The sequence below is a fragment of the Silene latifolia genome, chromosome 7 (genome assembly GCF_048544455.1).
Source record: "Silene latifolia isolate original U9 population chromosome 7, ASM4854445v1, whole genome shotgun sequence".
NCBI classification, from domain to species: Eukaryota; Viridiplantae; Streptophyta; class Magnoliopsida; order Caryophyllales; family Caryophyllaceae; genus Silene; species Silene latifolia.
Window position 1 is genome coordinate 56,057,177 of NC_133532.1, and position 16,587 is coordinate 56,073,763.

The 16,587-nt window shown below is 34.9% G+C and overlaps 1 protein-coding gene and 1 non-coding gene across 2 annotated transcripts; one reads left to right on the forward strand and one right to left on the reverse strand.

Annotated features, from left to right (window-relative positions):
- The first annotated feature begins 5,013 nt into the window (after positions 1-5,013).
- LOC141592182 (putative purple acid phosphatase 20) lies at positions 5,014-12,623 on the forward strand. The gene is made up of 4 exons (XM_074412771.1): positions 5,014-5,325; positions 9,051-9,628; positions 11,016-11,104; positions 12,176-12,623. The coding sequence occupies exons 1-4, from the start codon at positions 5,046-5,048 to the stop codon at positions 12,360-12,362; spliced, it is 1,134 nt and encodes a 377-aa protein (XP_074268872.1). The 5' UTR covers positions 5,014-5,045; the 3' UTR covers positions 12,363-12,623.
- Positions 12,624-15,282: 2,659 nt separating this feature from the next.
- Positions 15,283-15,389, reverse strand: LOC141593514 (small nucleolar RNA R71). Its single transcript, XR_012521593.1, has one exon. It is a non-coding gene; the product is annotated as a small nucleolar RNA R71 (small nucleolar RNA).
- Between the last annotated feature and the right edge of the window lie 1,198 nt (positions 15,390-16,587).

Sequence of the window (16,587 nt, forward strand, 5' to 3'; positions counted from 1 at the left end):
ATATAGATTTATTTTTGTTTTATGTATTACTTATACATTAAATTAACACCTCACTAGTTTTCAAATTTCACCTACACATAATATGATTTGAGAAAATAACCGATCTGTATAAATAATAAAATATTGGGTGATGTCATGAAATGTGTATTTTTAATAAAAATATTTTTTTTTACAAATTTTCTCAAATTTTCAATCTTTTTTATCACGAAACAAATTATAATAACAGTTTATAAGTTTTGTTTCATACGAAGTAAGTATGTTAAATCATTCTACTGTAATAACACTAAATGAAAAATTTAGCAATTTGTAACTTATGGGTTCATGATAAGGTCTCTTTTCTCCCTAATGGAGTCTTTCTTGTGCGATTCCCTACTAAGGAATGTCAAAACCTCGTTCTTCAACAAGGCTTCCCTATGTTTGACAATAAGCCATTAATTGTCAAACCTTGGACTGAATCGTGTAGTCTGTTGAAGGAAAAGATCCAATTTGTGCCTATTTGGACACGACTATGTGGTCTTCCTCTTAAATTCTGGGGCAAATCAAGTCTGACTAAATTGGTTTGGTTGCTTGGGAAGTTTATTAGGAGGGATGGGGCCACTGAGGATAGGACGAGGTTGGGTTATGCTAAATTATTAGTGGAGGTGGAGATTGGTCAAGAGTTTCGTGACAAATTATATTTTAGGGATGAGAAGGGTAAGGAAGTAAGTATCCTTGTGGAATATGAATGGAAACCAACTGTATGTAGCAGTTGTAAGAGCATTGGGCATACAAAGGACATGTGCAAGAAGAAGTCAGTCTCTAGATCTGGTCCTAAGCCTCTGCATATATACAGAAGGTCTTGAGACCTATCCAGAAGAATACTGGTGGAATTGCTCCTCAGTCTATGGCCAGCACTGTGAGACAGAAACAGGCACAAGTTACTCCTGAACTTCCTTTTGGGGGACCAACTTATCATAATTCTAACCTCATTACACCAGTAACTGTTACTCAACAACTCTCTCGACAACAGCATGTGGGGCCTAGTAGGGTGTCTCCTGCCAAATCATATGTTGCAGCACTTACACACAGTCCTACTAGCAAGGGACAATTGAATGGGGGACAGGAGGAATCACTAGATGAAAGTTTTAATAGATAATATTGGTGCTTGGAATGTTAAGGGAATAAATGGGCCTAATAAACAGTTAGATGTCAAAAAATTTCTTTATCAGAATAATATTGGCCTTTATGGACTAGTATAGACTAAAATAAAAACTCAGGATTTTGGGTCTGTCTTGAGTAATCTAGGGACTCAATGGCAAGGAATTAATAATAATATTCATCATGTTGGGGGGAGAGTTTGGATTATCTGGAATCCATTTTTGTTTAATGTGATTGTTCTTCACATGAATGCTCAAGTAACTACTACTAATGTTGAAGAAATCTCCTCTGGTAACGTGTTTATGTTTTATGTGGTATATGGATTTAATGATGATATTGAAAGGAGAATTTTATAGGAGCACTTAAAGGGAAATGTATACTAGATATCCTGGTTCTTGGGGGAGTATATGGGGACTTTAACAGTGTCCTGAATTTCAATGAAAGGATAGTAAGGGATGTTACTTAGAATGAGATTGAAGAGTTTAGAGCTTGTACCCAATAATGTGGTCTATTTGATATTAAAGGGCAGGGTGCTTTTTATACTTGGAATAACAAGCAAAATCATACTACAAGGGTTTTTTCTCGTATTGATAGATTATTGGTTAACTCTGAGTGGATGGATATATACCCAGATGCTTATGCAAATTTCCTTCCGGAAGGTCTCTTTGATCACAATACTTGTGTGTGCTATAGGGGGCATATTAGGGAGAAGAGGAAGTCACAATTTCGATATTATAATATGTGGAGCTTGGATCCTGACTTCAAGAATGTAGTAGGGAATGTTTGGAATCATGTTGGATCTGGTACTATGATGTATAAGCTGGTGATGAAGCTCAAACAGTTTAAATCTCCTCTTAAAGGTTGAACATGAATGGTTTCTCTGACGTTGAGAAGTCGGTGAGTGTTGATAAGGTGCTCTTGGAGGAACTCGAATCTAATATGCATGCTAACCCTACTGATCATATGCTGCTTGCTGCTGAGAGTGAAGCAGCTAATACTTATAGACATCTCTGCAAAATTCTTCACAACTTCCTTTGTCAGAAATCTAAAGTGGAGTGGATCCAATTTGGGGATGAAAATTCAAAATTTTTTCACAATCAAATCAAGGCAGGTTCATAATAGTGTAATGGCTATCAGGGGTGTTGATGGTATCTTGTATAATTCTCCTCAGGGGATTGAGGATGCTTTTTTGCAATACTACATGGATTTATTAGGTACTTCTCACCATACTACTCCAGTTCATGTCCCTAGGGAAGCTTATCACTGAGGTACATAAAACTATCTTTCTCTCCACTGTCACTGCTAATAAGATCAAAGAGTGTATGTTTTCTATTCCTGCTACCAAATCTCCAGGGCCTGATGGTTTTACTAGTCAGTTTTTCAAAGACACCTGGGAGATGGTGGGTGAGGATGTTGTTACTGCCATTCAGGATTTCTTTCACACTGGTCAGCTTCTAAAATAGGTTAATAGTACTAATATTACCCTGATTCCTAAGATAACTAATCCAACTAGTGTGTTAGAATTTAGGCCTATTGCGTGTTGTAATACAATTTACAAAGTCCTCTCTAAGGTGCTTTGTAGAAGACTTAGTAAGGTCTTACCTGATATTGTGAATGAAAGTCAAGGTGGATATATCAAGGGGAGAAACGTTGTGGAGAATGTTCTGATTTGTCAAGATCTAGTCAGAATGTATAATAGGAAGGCAGCCTCCCCTAGATGATTAATTAAGATTGATCTCAAGAAAGCATATGATTCAGTTGAATGGGATTTTCTGGAGCAAATGATGAAGGCTTTAAATTTCCCTGGGAAGTTTATAGCTATGGTGATGGTGTGTGTGATTACTCCTTAGTCTTTATCTGTCAATAGTAGTTGTTTTGGTTTCTTCAAGGGCAAAAGAGGATTAAGGCAGGGAGATCCCCTCTCTCCTCTCCTCTTTACTTTATGTATGGAATATCTACGTCGAATTTTGGGAGTTGTGGCACAGCAAGATGATTTTAGATATCACCCTCTTTGTGGGCACATCAAGTTGAATCACCTTTTGTTTGCAGATGACCTTCTGCTCTTTTGCAAAAGGAATGAGACTTCTATAATGTGGCTGTTAAGGAGTTTTGCTACTTTTTCTGCTGCATCAGGTCTGAATCTCAATAAATCTAAATCTGATATTTACTTCAATGGGGTCCAGAATGATGTACTGGAGAACATTATCTAGGTCTCTGGTTTTAATCTAATCATATTGCATAATCCAACAAACTATGAACAACATGACTCATATTCCAAGATTCCAAATGAACATAGGATGAATATTAAGATTGAAGTTTTAATAGCCTAAAACAAAGATTCAATAGCCAAAAACAATACAATTCACCCAACTTTACCCAAAATCGCTCAAACAACCTTATTGGACATAAAAGTATCATCTTAATATCAAATACATCAACAAAACATCAATCCCAAACATCCAAGTCCTCTAAGTCATCCAACTTTTATAAATAAGAGTTTTTTTAAGATAAACAAAACATAAAGGAGTCTGTTTTTTCACTAAAATGGTAAATCTTAACACATAAACAAACAAGGAGGATGTAATATTGAACACCCCTTAATCTTTATCTTTTTTCACGATCAATATCTTAAAGTTTTCTCAATCTTGTATGACTCTACATCCAGGACCCCTATAAGCAATACCACACAATCTTGTTAGGAAACCCCTCCTTCAAAAATATGGGTTTTGAAAAAGATGAGAGTGATATTTTTTATTACACCGGCTGAAACTTTTACAGAATATGAAGAACTGATGGTTTTGTCACAAAATTAGATATAAAAACTTGATCCAACTTGACTAGACTTGATCCATAACTTAATGAGTCGCGTTTTACTACAATTTCGTGTAAAATATGATTCTGTATTGGGCTAATTTAGAACATTTTTAACCCAATTATGGTAAAAAAGTAATTTCCCATAACCATGGTAACAAGTAGGGGTTTAATGACATGTTTAGGTGAGAGGTTTTTAAGAAAAAGAAAGGGGGAGGATGAGGAGGGGATACAAAATCTCTTGTTTAGATAATAAATGAGGTAAGAGGAAATGCCAGCTTTGTGATTTGATGGGTCCATTTTGCCTCCTACAACGCTAATCAATATCCCTCCAACATACAAGAAATATTTTGAAGGAAAATGTATCAAAGTACCCATAATCCATCTCAACCTTTCCTTCTCTTCCCTCAGGTTTTTCTCTCCATCTCCTCCCCTAATGCCCCTCTTACTTTATTATCCAAACAAGTTTATGTGGTTGTTGGACTGGGGTATGAAATACAAGAAAGTCTTTAATGCATGAAAGGGAAGAAGTTTATAGTAATAAGTTTGGGGGCAAAGGGGACTATGGGAGTAAAAAGTTATATATGTATGTCGTGGGCGTCTGGATTTGAATTGCCGAAGTTTTTAACTATGCGATATTTGGATGGATGTTAATGTACATTTTGATTATACGTGTATCGATTATGAGAATAATGTATTAAAATGAGTTAACTTATAAGCCTTTTTTTTAAAAAAAAAAAACCGAAAGTTTTTCATTATATGAAACAAATTAAAAATATTTTCTAACTGCTTCATTCACTCGACTTTATTGTCTTTTTTTTATGATCGTCGTTCGAGGTCAATTTAACCATTAATGTTTTTATATATTTGTAAAGATGCATTAAAATCCTGTTAATTTAAAATTTATATCTGGAGTGTTATCCTTGTGTGGTTTTGAAATAAAAATATTAGTAAAATGACCAATTTTTTTAGAGTGGTCATTATTTAGTATAAAATGGTTACTATATATTATAAAGTGGTCACTTCTTGTTTGTCGCAGTGAACGACGGTTGCACCTAATAATTACTCGTTTATTAAATATATAGGTACATGTGTCTATGGTGGGAAGTGATAGAATGAGAATCTCGTGGATAACAAAAAAAGCAGCATCTTCAAGAGTGGAATATGGTACATCATCTGGAGTATATGATTCTTCTATTGAGGGGATCGCGTCAACTTACAAATATATTACATATAAGTCCGGTCTAATACATGAGGCAGTAATTGGTCCTTTAATACCAGATACTCATTATTATTATCGTTGTAGTGACGATGCTTCTCGTGAGTTCAGTCTCAAGACTACACCTGCTCACCTTCCGATTAAATTTGTTATTATAGGTATGTTTAACTTCATCTTTTTTTCAAAAAGCTAAAAAAAGCTACAGCTTTTCTTTTCCAATGTAAATTATAGATCTGAATTATTTACTGAAAATTTCATTATTATACACTCCCTTTATGGAACAATCCATTTACCCAGGGGCAGAATATGCTCCTTGGATAAGTGGAGATGCTACCATCTTGGTCAAAATCGAGGAGTGAATCGTCAAAATCTCACAATAATAGAATGTTAAAATGCTTTATTAACCAACAAGTTCTTTTACAATTTTAGTCCAACTAAAACACAATTACAAATTATAGTGGAATCGCCTATCAAGTGTGAAATACAACAATATAATACCGTCGGTCAAGCCTCTACTAAATAAATCTCAATCGCATCCCCTTCTCATACATACATCCAACACTTCAAGCAATGTTTTCTCAAAATACTTTCAAGATACACTGCTCCCCAATGGATTGAAAATATCAATTGGAGCATCACAAGCCACCAAATAAAAGGTTAAGATGGACGACACAACACAACACCAACACATGTTAACCGTAGTCGAGTAAGGATAAATCAATACACAAGTACATACTGAATCATGCCGAGTAACATACTCAACCCATAAATACACACAACCACACATACTCAGGTTATTCTAAAAACCAAGATATTCAACATCAAGGCTCATGCCACACCGGTTCAATAGGCTACAATTATCTCATATGATATATCTTAAATACCAATCCCTTGTTCTCTGTATGAACACCCCTCTTAGGCCAACCCTTAAGAGGAGAACTAAGATGGACCCGCAATCAACCGGGTTGTCCCCCAATGGAACAACCCCAACAATATATACAAGTCACGAGTCTTCAATTCTCAACTTTTATTTCCCATCACAACATTTTCAAAACCATCATCACAACAATATACATGACATATAACCAATATCATATCAAGACACCACAATATTCACAAGATTGGTAAGGATATTCCTTACCTTAGTCAAGCATAAGCATCTCGTGAGCTCCTTCATACAAAGTCCCCACCTTTTACAATAATCAATACTAGAAGAGGACTCCACAAAGAATCATTCACAAAGAATCAAACCACAATATCTATGTCATCCCACAAAACCACCACCCCAACACCGTTTTCTCTCCACCATATCCATTTCTACCTTAGCACCACCGAGCCAGGTCGATGCGCTGCCATAACCTCAAGTAGATCTCATTTTTTTAAAATAAAAAATTGAGATTTAAATCATATATCTTTGGAAAATGATGAAGAATTACAAAAAAACTAACCAAATTAATGACATTGTTGTAAGATTTCAAGCCAAATGGATCCTATTTTGGTTAAAAATCACATAAATTTAGTTGTGGTGCGACAAGAAGGCCGACTATGGCGTATTTATGGTGGCCGGTCAGACTATGTCGGAGCTCCAGCGAGAGGTTGGGATCGACGGTGACGACAGGTGGCAGTGTTGATGGTGGTTGGTGAGAGTGTTTAGTTGTGAGGATGGTACTTGAATATCAGGCGCAGAGGAAAGTTTGAGTCGAAGTGTGGTTAGATCTCACAAATGACATGAGTGGTCTTAGTTTAAAGTTTTTAGTCAGTTTATAAGTTCGCATCGAAAGATAGGTTCGCACGAGATCTTAATTATATATATATATATATATATATATATATTGTTGTCTGTCTTTTTACCTAATAGATATTAGGCAATCCAATTTGTACGTTAAGCATAGTACTATATTGGTTGTTGGGCTGCTATTATCATGTCAATTCGAGTCTCATCATGAAAAATTTGTCTATATGCAACTAACCAATTAAATAAATTATAGGACGCATGATCTGGGTTAAAGAATTCATTCAAGTCCAATGAAGAGAGGGTCGACAATCAAGTGTAGTTATATGTGACTTTTAATCATCATGTAAGGTGTCTAAAAGGTTTTCAACAACATAGTAGTGAAAAGGCATATTTGTTATGGTTTCAAAGCTTTTACCATTACCTGTATGCCTTTTATTTGGTTTGATGATAAAACATTCATTTTAGGTTGAAAAGATGAATATTCTTTTTTAACATCTAAATCAATACCCTTAAAAGAGTTGTATTAATCCTCATGTTGAAGCTTAATACCTCAACCCATTCCATGTACAGTTCCATGTGCTAGAAGTAGCCTGGATATCATGACAGTTTTATTAGATTTACGACCCCACATACTTAAATAGGTCCTCCATTAATGCATTTTGGCATCGTGTCATCGCTAATGCGTATTGTGAAATTTTTTCCAATATATATCAATCAACCTAAGTCTTGTGCTTAGCTAGCTCTGTAACTAATAAGAAATTATTTTGTGTGCGCTACCATAAAATTAAGGTGCACCTTTATTGGTAATTATAATTATCAAATCACTCACCATGTATATGATGAGCTTCTCAAGCTCTAACGAAGGTCCTCATAAACTTGGGTAACACGATCACTCTCATCTAGGAAAACAATACTTATTGTGCATTGTACCGAATAATAACCAAGCTCCAATATCATCCTTCAATTCACTACATAGGTATACTTATCATGCCATGACCACAACATCACTATACGGCTGCATGATTTCTTTTATACCATTTGTAACACCCCACCCATTCCATACTCATAACAATTTTAAAGGGCTTATATTGCACCCATTGATCTAGAGACAGCCATGTACATTCTTAAAGTATTATTATAAGGTCACCCGCAATAAAACTCTCCCCAATTATCTTTTTTCACTAAGGAGTTATTTTGCATGGGCAACTAAAAAAAAGTGCATATTTTCTACGAGTACTACTATTAATTTTTGTAAGCACTTTATAAGCTTCTTAAACCTTAACCAAGTTTCTTATAGACATAGGGTATCACAAATTAATCTGAATTCAACACTTCAATAAGTTGATGTAAATCTCGCGAGGAATCAACTCATGACTTGGGTGAAAGAGGCAAAATGAATTCATATGAACTTCGCAAAAGTCAACCATGATCTTTATAAGGGTGAGGTATCATAGAATCAATTACGATATTTGGTGAATAAGTTAATATAAGGGATTATCTTATAGTTCTAGTGAAAGAGGCAAAATGGATCTCGTAAGGGTAGTCATATATACTCTGAGTTAATGTAGTTTGACAAGGGATCATCTCATATTTCTAGTGCAAAAAAGAAAATGGATCTCATAAGGGATTATAAATGCTCTACATGGACGAGTTAGAAATTATCGAAATTTGCCTAAACATTAATTGTTAGAATATGACTAAAAATTATTTCTAATAAAAATATAATTAGAAGTTTTATTCTTATTTTTCTAAACATTGTATATAAATGTTTATTCTTGTAATTAGAAGATGACTAATATAGTCTTATTCTTATGATTTGAATCTGTCTCACGTCGAAAGTTTAACTTAGTAATATGTGTAATATTTAGCATAAATTGTAGCTTAATACAATATATCACTCTATCATCTAGAGTTATCCAAATTTAAAAAAAAACAAAAACAAATTACAAAATTAGTCTCTAAAAAATTATGTTTGAGACAACCCATCAAAGAGTCATTAATTAATCTCTAACTCTCTACGTATTAAAATGTGTCTCTTTGTGTGTAGATCTAATTTTCAAGTTGTTAGTGAATCACATATATTTCTTGGTGTTATACATATCTATAGTTTCATATGGGACGTTATCACATATAGGATAAAAAATGCAGGTGATTTAGGCCAAACGGGTTGGACAAAGTCAACACTCGACCGCATAAGGAAATCAAACTACGACATGCTTTTACTTCCCGGAGACTTGTCTTACGCAGATTTTTGGCAACCTAGTTGGGACTCGTTTGGGCGAATGGTCGAGCCATTGGCTAGCCAAAGACCATGGATGGTCACTCAAGGAAACCATGAGATCGAAAAAATACCTTTAATTCACTGCACTCCTTTTACTGCTTATAATTCTAGATGGCGCATGCCCTTTGAGGAGAGTGGCTCTACATCTAACCTATATTACTCCTTCGATGTTGCAAGTATGGTCCATGTGATCATGCTTGGGTCCTACACCGACTTCAACCCTGGCTCGAGCCAGTATGCATGGCTCGAGACCGACTTGAAGAAGATTGATAGAAAAAAGACACCGTGGCTTTTAGTAATAGTTCATGCACCTTGGTATAATTCTAATAAGGCTCATCAAGGGGAGAAAGAGTCTGTTGATATGCGCAAGGCTATGGAACATTTGCTTTATAATGCAAGGGTGGATATTGTGTTCGCTGGCCATGTTCATGCTTACGAACGTTTTGTAAGTTTTTCTCATAGTAGCCTATTTACGTCTTACTCTCCCTATGATATCTGTTAAATTGTATATGAATGAAATAAAAATTTGTGAATTAGTATTAGAAATAATAATTATTTTTTTCCCTTTTTCTTCACTTGAAAGAGTGGAGATTAAGAAAAAAAGAACATATTTAACGAGTTTTCTTAATTTTATTTGGTAGTTTATGTATAAATATGAAAGGAAAACAAATGTAGGTTTAGTATATGAAAAGTTGAATACTAGTAATGTTTTTGTTATAATGTTTTAAATGACTTCAAGGTTCATCAAAATTATACATTTAATGGCCAATTATTCAATTACATCAAAACATGATTTTGATTTTTTAATTATTACATACTTAACCATGCCGAAAGTAACTCATACCAAAGAAGGCAAAAAAAGGTCTCATAATGTTGCTAGACTTTGGTATTAATATGAAAATCAATCTTTTGACCAGAAAATATGTCTTATGCGCCCTGCTTTCTGTAATAATTTTTTCTTGATGCTTTCTGTAATTATTTACCAAGCATATCCCCCTAATGTTGAGTTGATCAATTGTAGCAAGTCTGCGTTGCATAGCTAGAGCCACAATGAAGCTATGTTTTGGCAGGACTGCTCTATTCCACACTACATTCACCCATCTGACCTTAATAACCATGTTTCTGAATTGATATTCAACAAGGTTAGTAGGAGCTTACCTTTTTTAACACAACTTTGCAGAATTGTTCTAGCATTATTAATGCTTCCTGCTCTCACCAATAGTTCATCTCTAACTTTCAATATGCTTCTCCAGCTTTCAGAATGGTAGCTCTTAATAGTCATTGTACAAAAACAATGTATTTTACTATTGTAATAAGTGTAATTCCAGGCTACCCAAGAACTGGCAGAGTGTTGCTCTATCTCCCAAATCCATTTACAGAGTATACACTTGTTCATGGCCAAAATGTGTTTAATATTAACCCACCTTCCTTTAGTGGCATGCAATTGGAAGCCCAGCTTATCAGAATCAATCTTCATTGTCTCTCCTAAGAATTCCAAAGAAAGTTCCTACAGAATGCATTGATGAGTTTAATGACTCTCTTTGGTATCAATAATGTTGAACACCAAAACTGCTCCAAACCAAAGATAATCGTGTTAATTGCCTCATTGGTTTTAGGTGTTTGCATTTATAAATAATCATTTTTATGATATTGTAAAATAAAAAGGTAAAATAAATGGGAAATGAATCATCTTAAATTCTTTATAATTGTCAACTTTTTATATGATCAACTTGTAAGCTATGCATTCAAAAAGTAAACCTGTAGAATTATAATCATAATAAGGAGAATTAAGTATTCTTCTTTAATTAATAATTTACATTTATTGCTGTTAGGGTCGAGTATATGAAGGGGTAGCTAACAACCTTGGTCCTATGTATATTACCGTTGGTGATGGTGGTAATCGTGAAGGCTTATCTAGAAGGTATGTGTCTAAAATTCAATTTGTTTTGTTTGTAGTTTATATATATTATTTTATTAGGAAATTAAATAATTTAGTAGACTCTTTTTTATAACCAAATCATGATTTTGTAATGCGTAAGAAATCAAATAAATATGGGATGAATATGTACTTTATTTATTCACATTTAATTTAGGTAAAATAAAAAAGACAGTTTTTAGTTAACGTTATTATCAAAACATATATTCGTTCGTAAACCAGCAACAAAGCTTTTAAGTGTGTAGTTTTACATAGTTTGATATCTACTATATTATTATTTCATTTGTTTTAAAAGTATTCTTTATATAGAAGTAATTTAAAGGCTTTCTCAGTGAAATAAATTCACGTGGTAACCCTGAATTTTTGTCATTTTTCACGTGGTACCCAACGTTTTAAGTTTGTACAAAAGGTACCCTTAACATCTACTTTCTAAGCACACTGTACCCTTTTTATCATTCTTACAATCTTCAATTGAGCATAAAACGTATACCAGAAATCAGAATTGGCCATATTTTTCTAAATTGATTATCTCTTAGAGATCTATAATTTAATAAAATAGTCATCTTGAAACTGAAGATCGAAATTATGGTCGGTTTGAAGACTTCGAATTAGTAAAAGCATAAAAAGGTCAATTGGCAAATTGAGCTTTTTATGGTTAATTGAAATTTTTTTATTACGACAAAAAGGGCATATTGTGCATGAAAATCAAACATAGTGGCTATCATATATACGAACATAAAATATTGGGTACCATGTGCAAAGTAGGAAAGTTTAGGGGTACCACGTGAATTTTCCGTTTAAAAACTGAAACGTAGTTATAAAATACATACTTATTAAATTAAAAACAACATATCATTAAAATAATGAAAGAGCTAAAAAATTACATTTTCGGAATTCCAAAGCTACAATCTTGGTTTGATATTAAAAAGATTTTGACAAATTGGGCATTAAACAAATGTTTATTAAGATTCAGATTTATATTTCGTACAGCTTCATAATTAATAATTTTTTATTTTTATATCAATCTTAGCGGTTACATTTATTGCATTATTATAGTTTCAAGGACCCCAAGCCAGACATTTCACTTTTCAGAGAAGCGAGTTTTGGTTATGGAGAACTGAATATTGTTAGTTCAACTCAAGCTCAGTGGAGATGGTTAAGAAATCAAGATGATGAGTCTGTGTCGGCTGACACTTGTTGGTTGACTAATCTTGCTATTGATGCGGAATACAGATCTGAATAAATGAATTCAAGTAGCTCTTTTGTGTTTAAAATAGTGACACAAATAAAATATAATTTGTTTTGAATATCAAAACTCATCAGTTCACTGATATATTTTTATAAGTTTCAAAAAACAATAGCAATATTTGAATCTTTATGTACTTAAAACCTTGTAAATGCACATAAACTATTATTTCCGATTTTTTGCGTTGATACGTTATTAATTCTTGTATGAAACTCTCACACGATATGTTATTGAACAATAAATATTAGGTTGACATTGTACCTTATGAGTTTTCGGTAACATTTTCGCTGGCAAGCCTTTATTAGTACCTAAGTGAATAAAGTTAATTGTAACACCTGCGATTTTCTTTTAATAGGTATTTCATTAAAATCACTAATTTAATAATATACACTTTTATATAAATGAATAAATAAATTAGTTTAAACCGTTAATTGGATATAATTTTCTTTTACTTTTGATGCGACCATAATTGGCGCATATTTAGCCCCCGAATTACCATTGTTTCTATGCTTTTTAGTGCCTATTTGGGTCATTTCTTATCTTTAGATCTTTGTTTTGCATATTCTTTGAGATTTTGATCCCTTGGTAGGAAAGGAGTAAGAATCTTGCATTTTCATGGCAAAACAAGGCTAAATTGATCATATTCAATGACCAAGCATCAAGGAGAGACAAGACTAGAAGGCCTTTGTACATAGCATAGTAGAAGAGCATTGTTGAGAAAAGGATCCTTGAGTCCCCAAGGAAATCCCCAAGGAATTCATGAAGAAAAGGGAAGAAAAAGAAGAAGGAAAGTCAGTGAGCTACAATCCGAACGGATTGTAGAGAATCCGTCCGTCCTCGCGCCAATCGAGCGTCCTCACCAGGAATCCGCTCGAATTGCCCATGCCCAGTCCGTGCGTCTTGTTCCTTGATCCGCTCGGATTGTCCATCTCGATCCGGCCGTCCCGACTCCCACCCGCACGGATCACAAAGACAAAGCGCTTTCGTTCTTCAAGCTACGAAATGGAGAAGCCCTTCTCTCGGACAATCCCGGAGGCTCCTTGCTCAACTTAAAAGTGTAATTACTAGTTTAGCCCTTAGTTAACCCTAATGCATCCTCCCTAATTCTCACTATAAATACCCCATTAGTCTAATTAGAGGAGCATGTTCTTCTTATCAATAATTAGTGTAGTTAATATCAATCAAATCTCTCTTCAATATTGTAATCAAATATTAATCAAGTTTTAATCCAAGTTTTAGTTCCTTAATCTCTCTCTTGTTCTTACTTTATTTTGGGTAATTGAAGATTATTTGGGTTATTATTGGGAGATTGACAACCTCTCAATCTAGGATTCAAGTACTTCTATTATTCTTGCTTTATTATTGGAATCATTAGTAGGTATAATCTCTTAATCCCTTTTTAATTATTGCTAATTACTTTCATTTATTCATCATGTTTCATTATGTTAGTATGATTGACAACCTTTCTAGCATGATCAATATGATAATGAGTGAGTAGTCTCTTAGCTAGGGTTTAATGGGTGATTAGGGAAACCAACATGGGGAATGATTCATGCTTAAATTAATATGCTTTCATATCTTATTTGCTTGCTTGTTTTGATCTTAATGCATGCACATGTTATATTTGATGAAATGCTAAGCCTATGAATCCTTGCATTTACTATCATCTTCTATCCTTTCAACTTGACTTGTAAGACATAACCCAACTCGAGTCTTGTTAGACCATGCATGTGTTAAGTAGGGAAGATTAAGTCGACTTGTAGGTGTTGTACAACTAATCGATTCGGCTCCCGGACCCAAACTTTCCTAGGATTGTAAGATATAACCCAACTCAATCCATCACAACAATAATTGCTTGCTTATAATTTGAGAACATGTTTGTATGATCATATCCCATGATTCCCCTATGAACCCATGACACCCTAGTGCTTTTAATCAATTGTTTACACCCTTATTTCATTTACCTTGATAGTTTATTTTCATTGCTATTTTAGTTTAGTAACCTTCTACATCAACCCAATTTGTGACACCCCTAGACACCGCTAGTTACAATAGAATCTTCATTTCAATACCCGTCCCTTGGGATCCGACCTTTACTTGCCTCTTTACTAATTGTAGAGTTGTTTGTGAAGTATAAATTGTGTTTTGTATCGACCATTGACCAACGACCACATATGCTTAATTGTGAACACCAAATGGCTCCGATCAAAAATGGCGCCGTTGCCGGGGACGGTGTTTAATTGATTTAAGATTTCTTTTATTGTTTTTAGTTGTGTCTTTTTCACCTTGGGGAAGTAAAACTCCTCAAGGATTGTTCTAATTGTTTTTGAGTTGTTTGATTTTTTGCATGTCTAGAAGGTTACAAAGAGATTTGTTACCTTTTGACCGTGAAATCGAAAGAACCTTGACGAATAATAGGAGACTTGTTAGGAGGAATTTGGGAGGTGTTGGTGAAGTTGTTCAACCCACTAGTGAGTTTGTCAATCCTTTCGCAATAGAAGGAGAAGAGAACCCATTAAACAATACCACACAAAATCCACCTACAATGCCTAAATTCTCGTCTCACTCTATACCCACCGAGGAGGATCTACCAAACGGTACTCCTACCCCACAACATCTTACCGGAAACTTTATTGCCAAGTCCGCCTTCATCCAACTAGTTGAGAGGAGCCAATTCTGGGGAATGCCTAGTGAGGACCCTCATTCTCATATGGAAACATTTTGTGATTATTGTGAAGCTATCTCTCAAACGGGCGTGACTCAAGACCAAATAAGATGGGTCTTATTTCCTTTTTCGTTAATCGGCACCGCAAAGCAATGGTTGAAGGGCCTTGATAAGGCCACCCTTGGAATAGATTCTTGGAAGAAGCTAGCTCCAGCTTTCTACCAAAAATTCTACCCACCGGAAAAGACCAATATGCTAAGAGCTCAAATTACGGGTTTTAAGCAAAGGGATGAAGAATCTTTGTATGAAGCTTGGGAGCGGTTCAAAGGTATTTGTCGCTCATGTCCTCACCATGGACTTAGCGAATGGTTTTTAGTGCAACAATTTTGGAATGGTTTATATGAAGATTCAAGGAACATTCTCAATATGGGATCAAATGGAATGTTCACCGAAGTTGATGACAATCAAACATGGAACAAGATTGAGGAAATGGCGGTCCATAATTCGCAATATAGTAGGCCTCGCAAGGCTACTAGAGGAAAGTATGAAGTGGACACCGTTACTCAATTGGGTGCTCAACTTAGTGCTCACATTGACACAATCAACTTGAAGTTTGAACAAGCTATGGCTAGACTTGAGGAAAGCTCAAAATCATCAAAGCACCATGTCAATGCCATGACGGCATCCTCATCAATCCCAAGCGGGATATGTGAGAATTGTGGAACCTTAGGTCATGACTCAAGTGAATGTAGGGGAACAACCGAGCAAGTCAATGCTTTCCAAGCTTACAAAAGCGGTACCCCTTATTCAAATTTTTACAATGAAAACACCAAATTCCATCCAAATCTCTCATACAAAAGCCAAAATGTCCAAAACCCTCAAACAACATACACTCCACCACCCATGAGAAATCAAAACCAAAGACCCTTTTTCAATCAAAACCAAGGTTACCAAAATCAAAATCCATACAATCACCACAATGACCAAAGTTTTGATGTCCAAAAAGCGGTCCTTCAAATGCAAAAGAATCAACAAGAATTTTTCACCCAAATGCAAAAAGATAGCCAAGCAAAAGACACCACCATCAACAACATTCTAGCTCACACCAAGATGTTGGAAACACAATTGACCCAACTAGCGTATTCGAGCTCACAAAGACAAAAAGGGCAATTACCACCTCAAGGTAATCCCCCTAGACATGAAACGGTTAGTGCCATTCACTTGAGAAGTGGTACAAGGTATGAAGCACCGAAGGAGCAAGTTGAGGATGAAGTTGTGAGAGCTAGTGAGAATGAAGTTGTGGTGGAAGGTCCCAAGGAAGGGGAATCATCAAAAGAAGAAAGTTCAAAGAAAAATGAAGACAAAACCAAAGAAAAGGAGCCCATTGTGATTAGACTTCCTTTTCCAAGTCGTCAAGCCAAGCCCAAATTTGATGATCAACTTGGAAAGTTCATGGAAATTGTGAAGAACTTAGAAGTCTCAATTCCTTTCACGGAATTAATCAATCACGTTCCTGCCTATGCAAAGTACATGAAAGATATCCTCACAAAGAAGAAG

Coding starts and splice junctions, on each gene's coding strand:
- LOC141592182 (XM_074412771.1), top strand. CDS start 5,046: ATGGTGGGAAGTGATAGAATGAGAATCTCGTGGATAACAAAAAAAGCA. Junction 5,326..9,050: donor GATTAAATTTGTTATTATAG/GTATGTTTAACT, acceptor TAAAAAATGCAG/GTGATTTAGGCCAAACGGGT. Junction 11,105..12,175: donor CGTGAAGGCTTATCTAGAAG/GTATGTGTCTAA, acceptor GCATTATTATAG/TTTCAAGGACCCCAAGCCAG.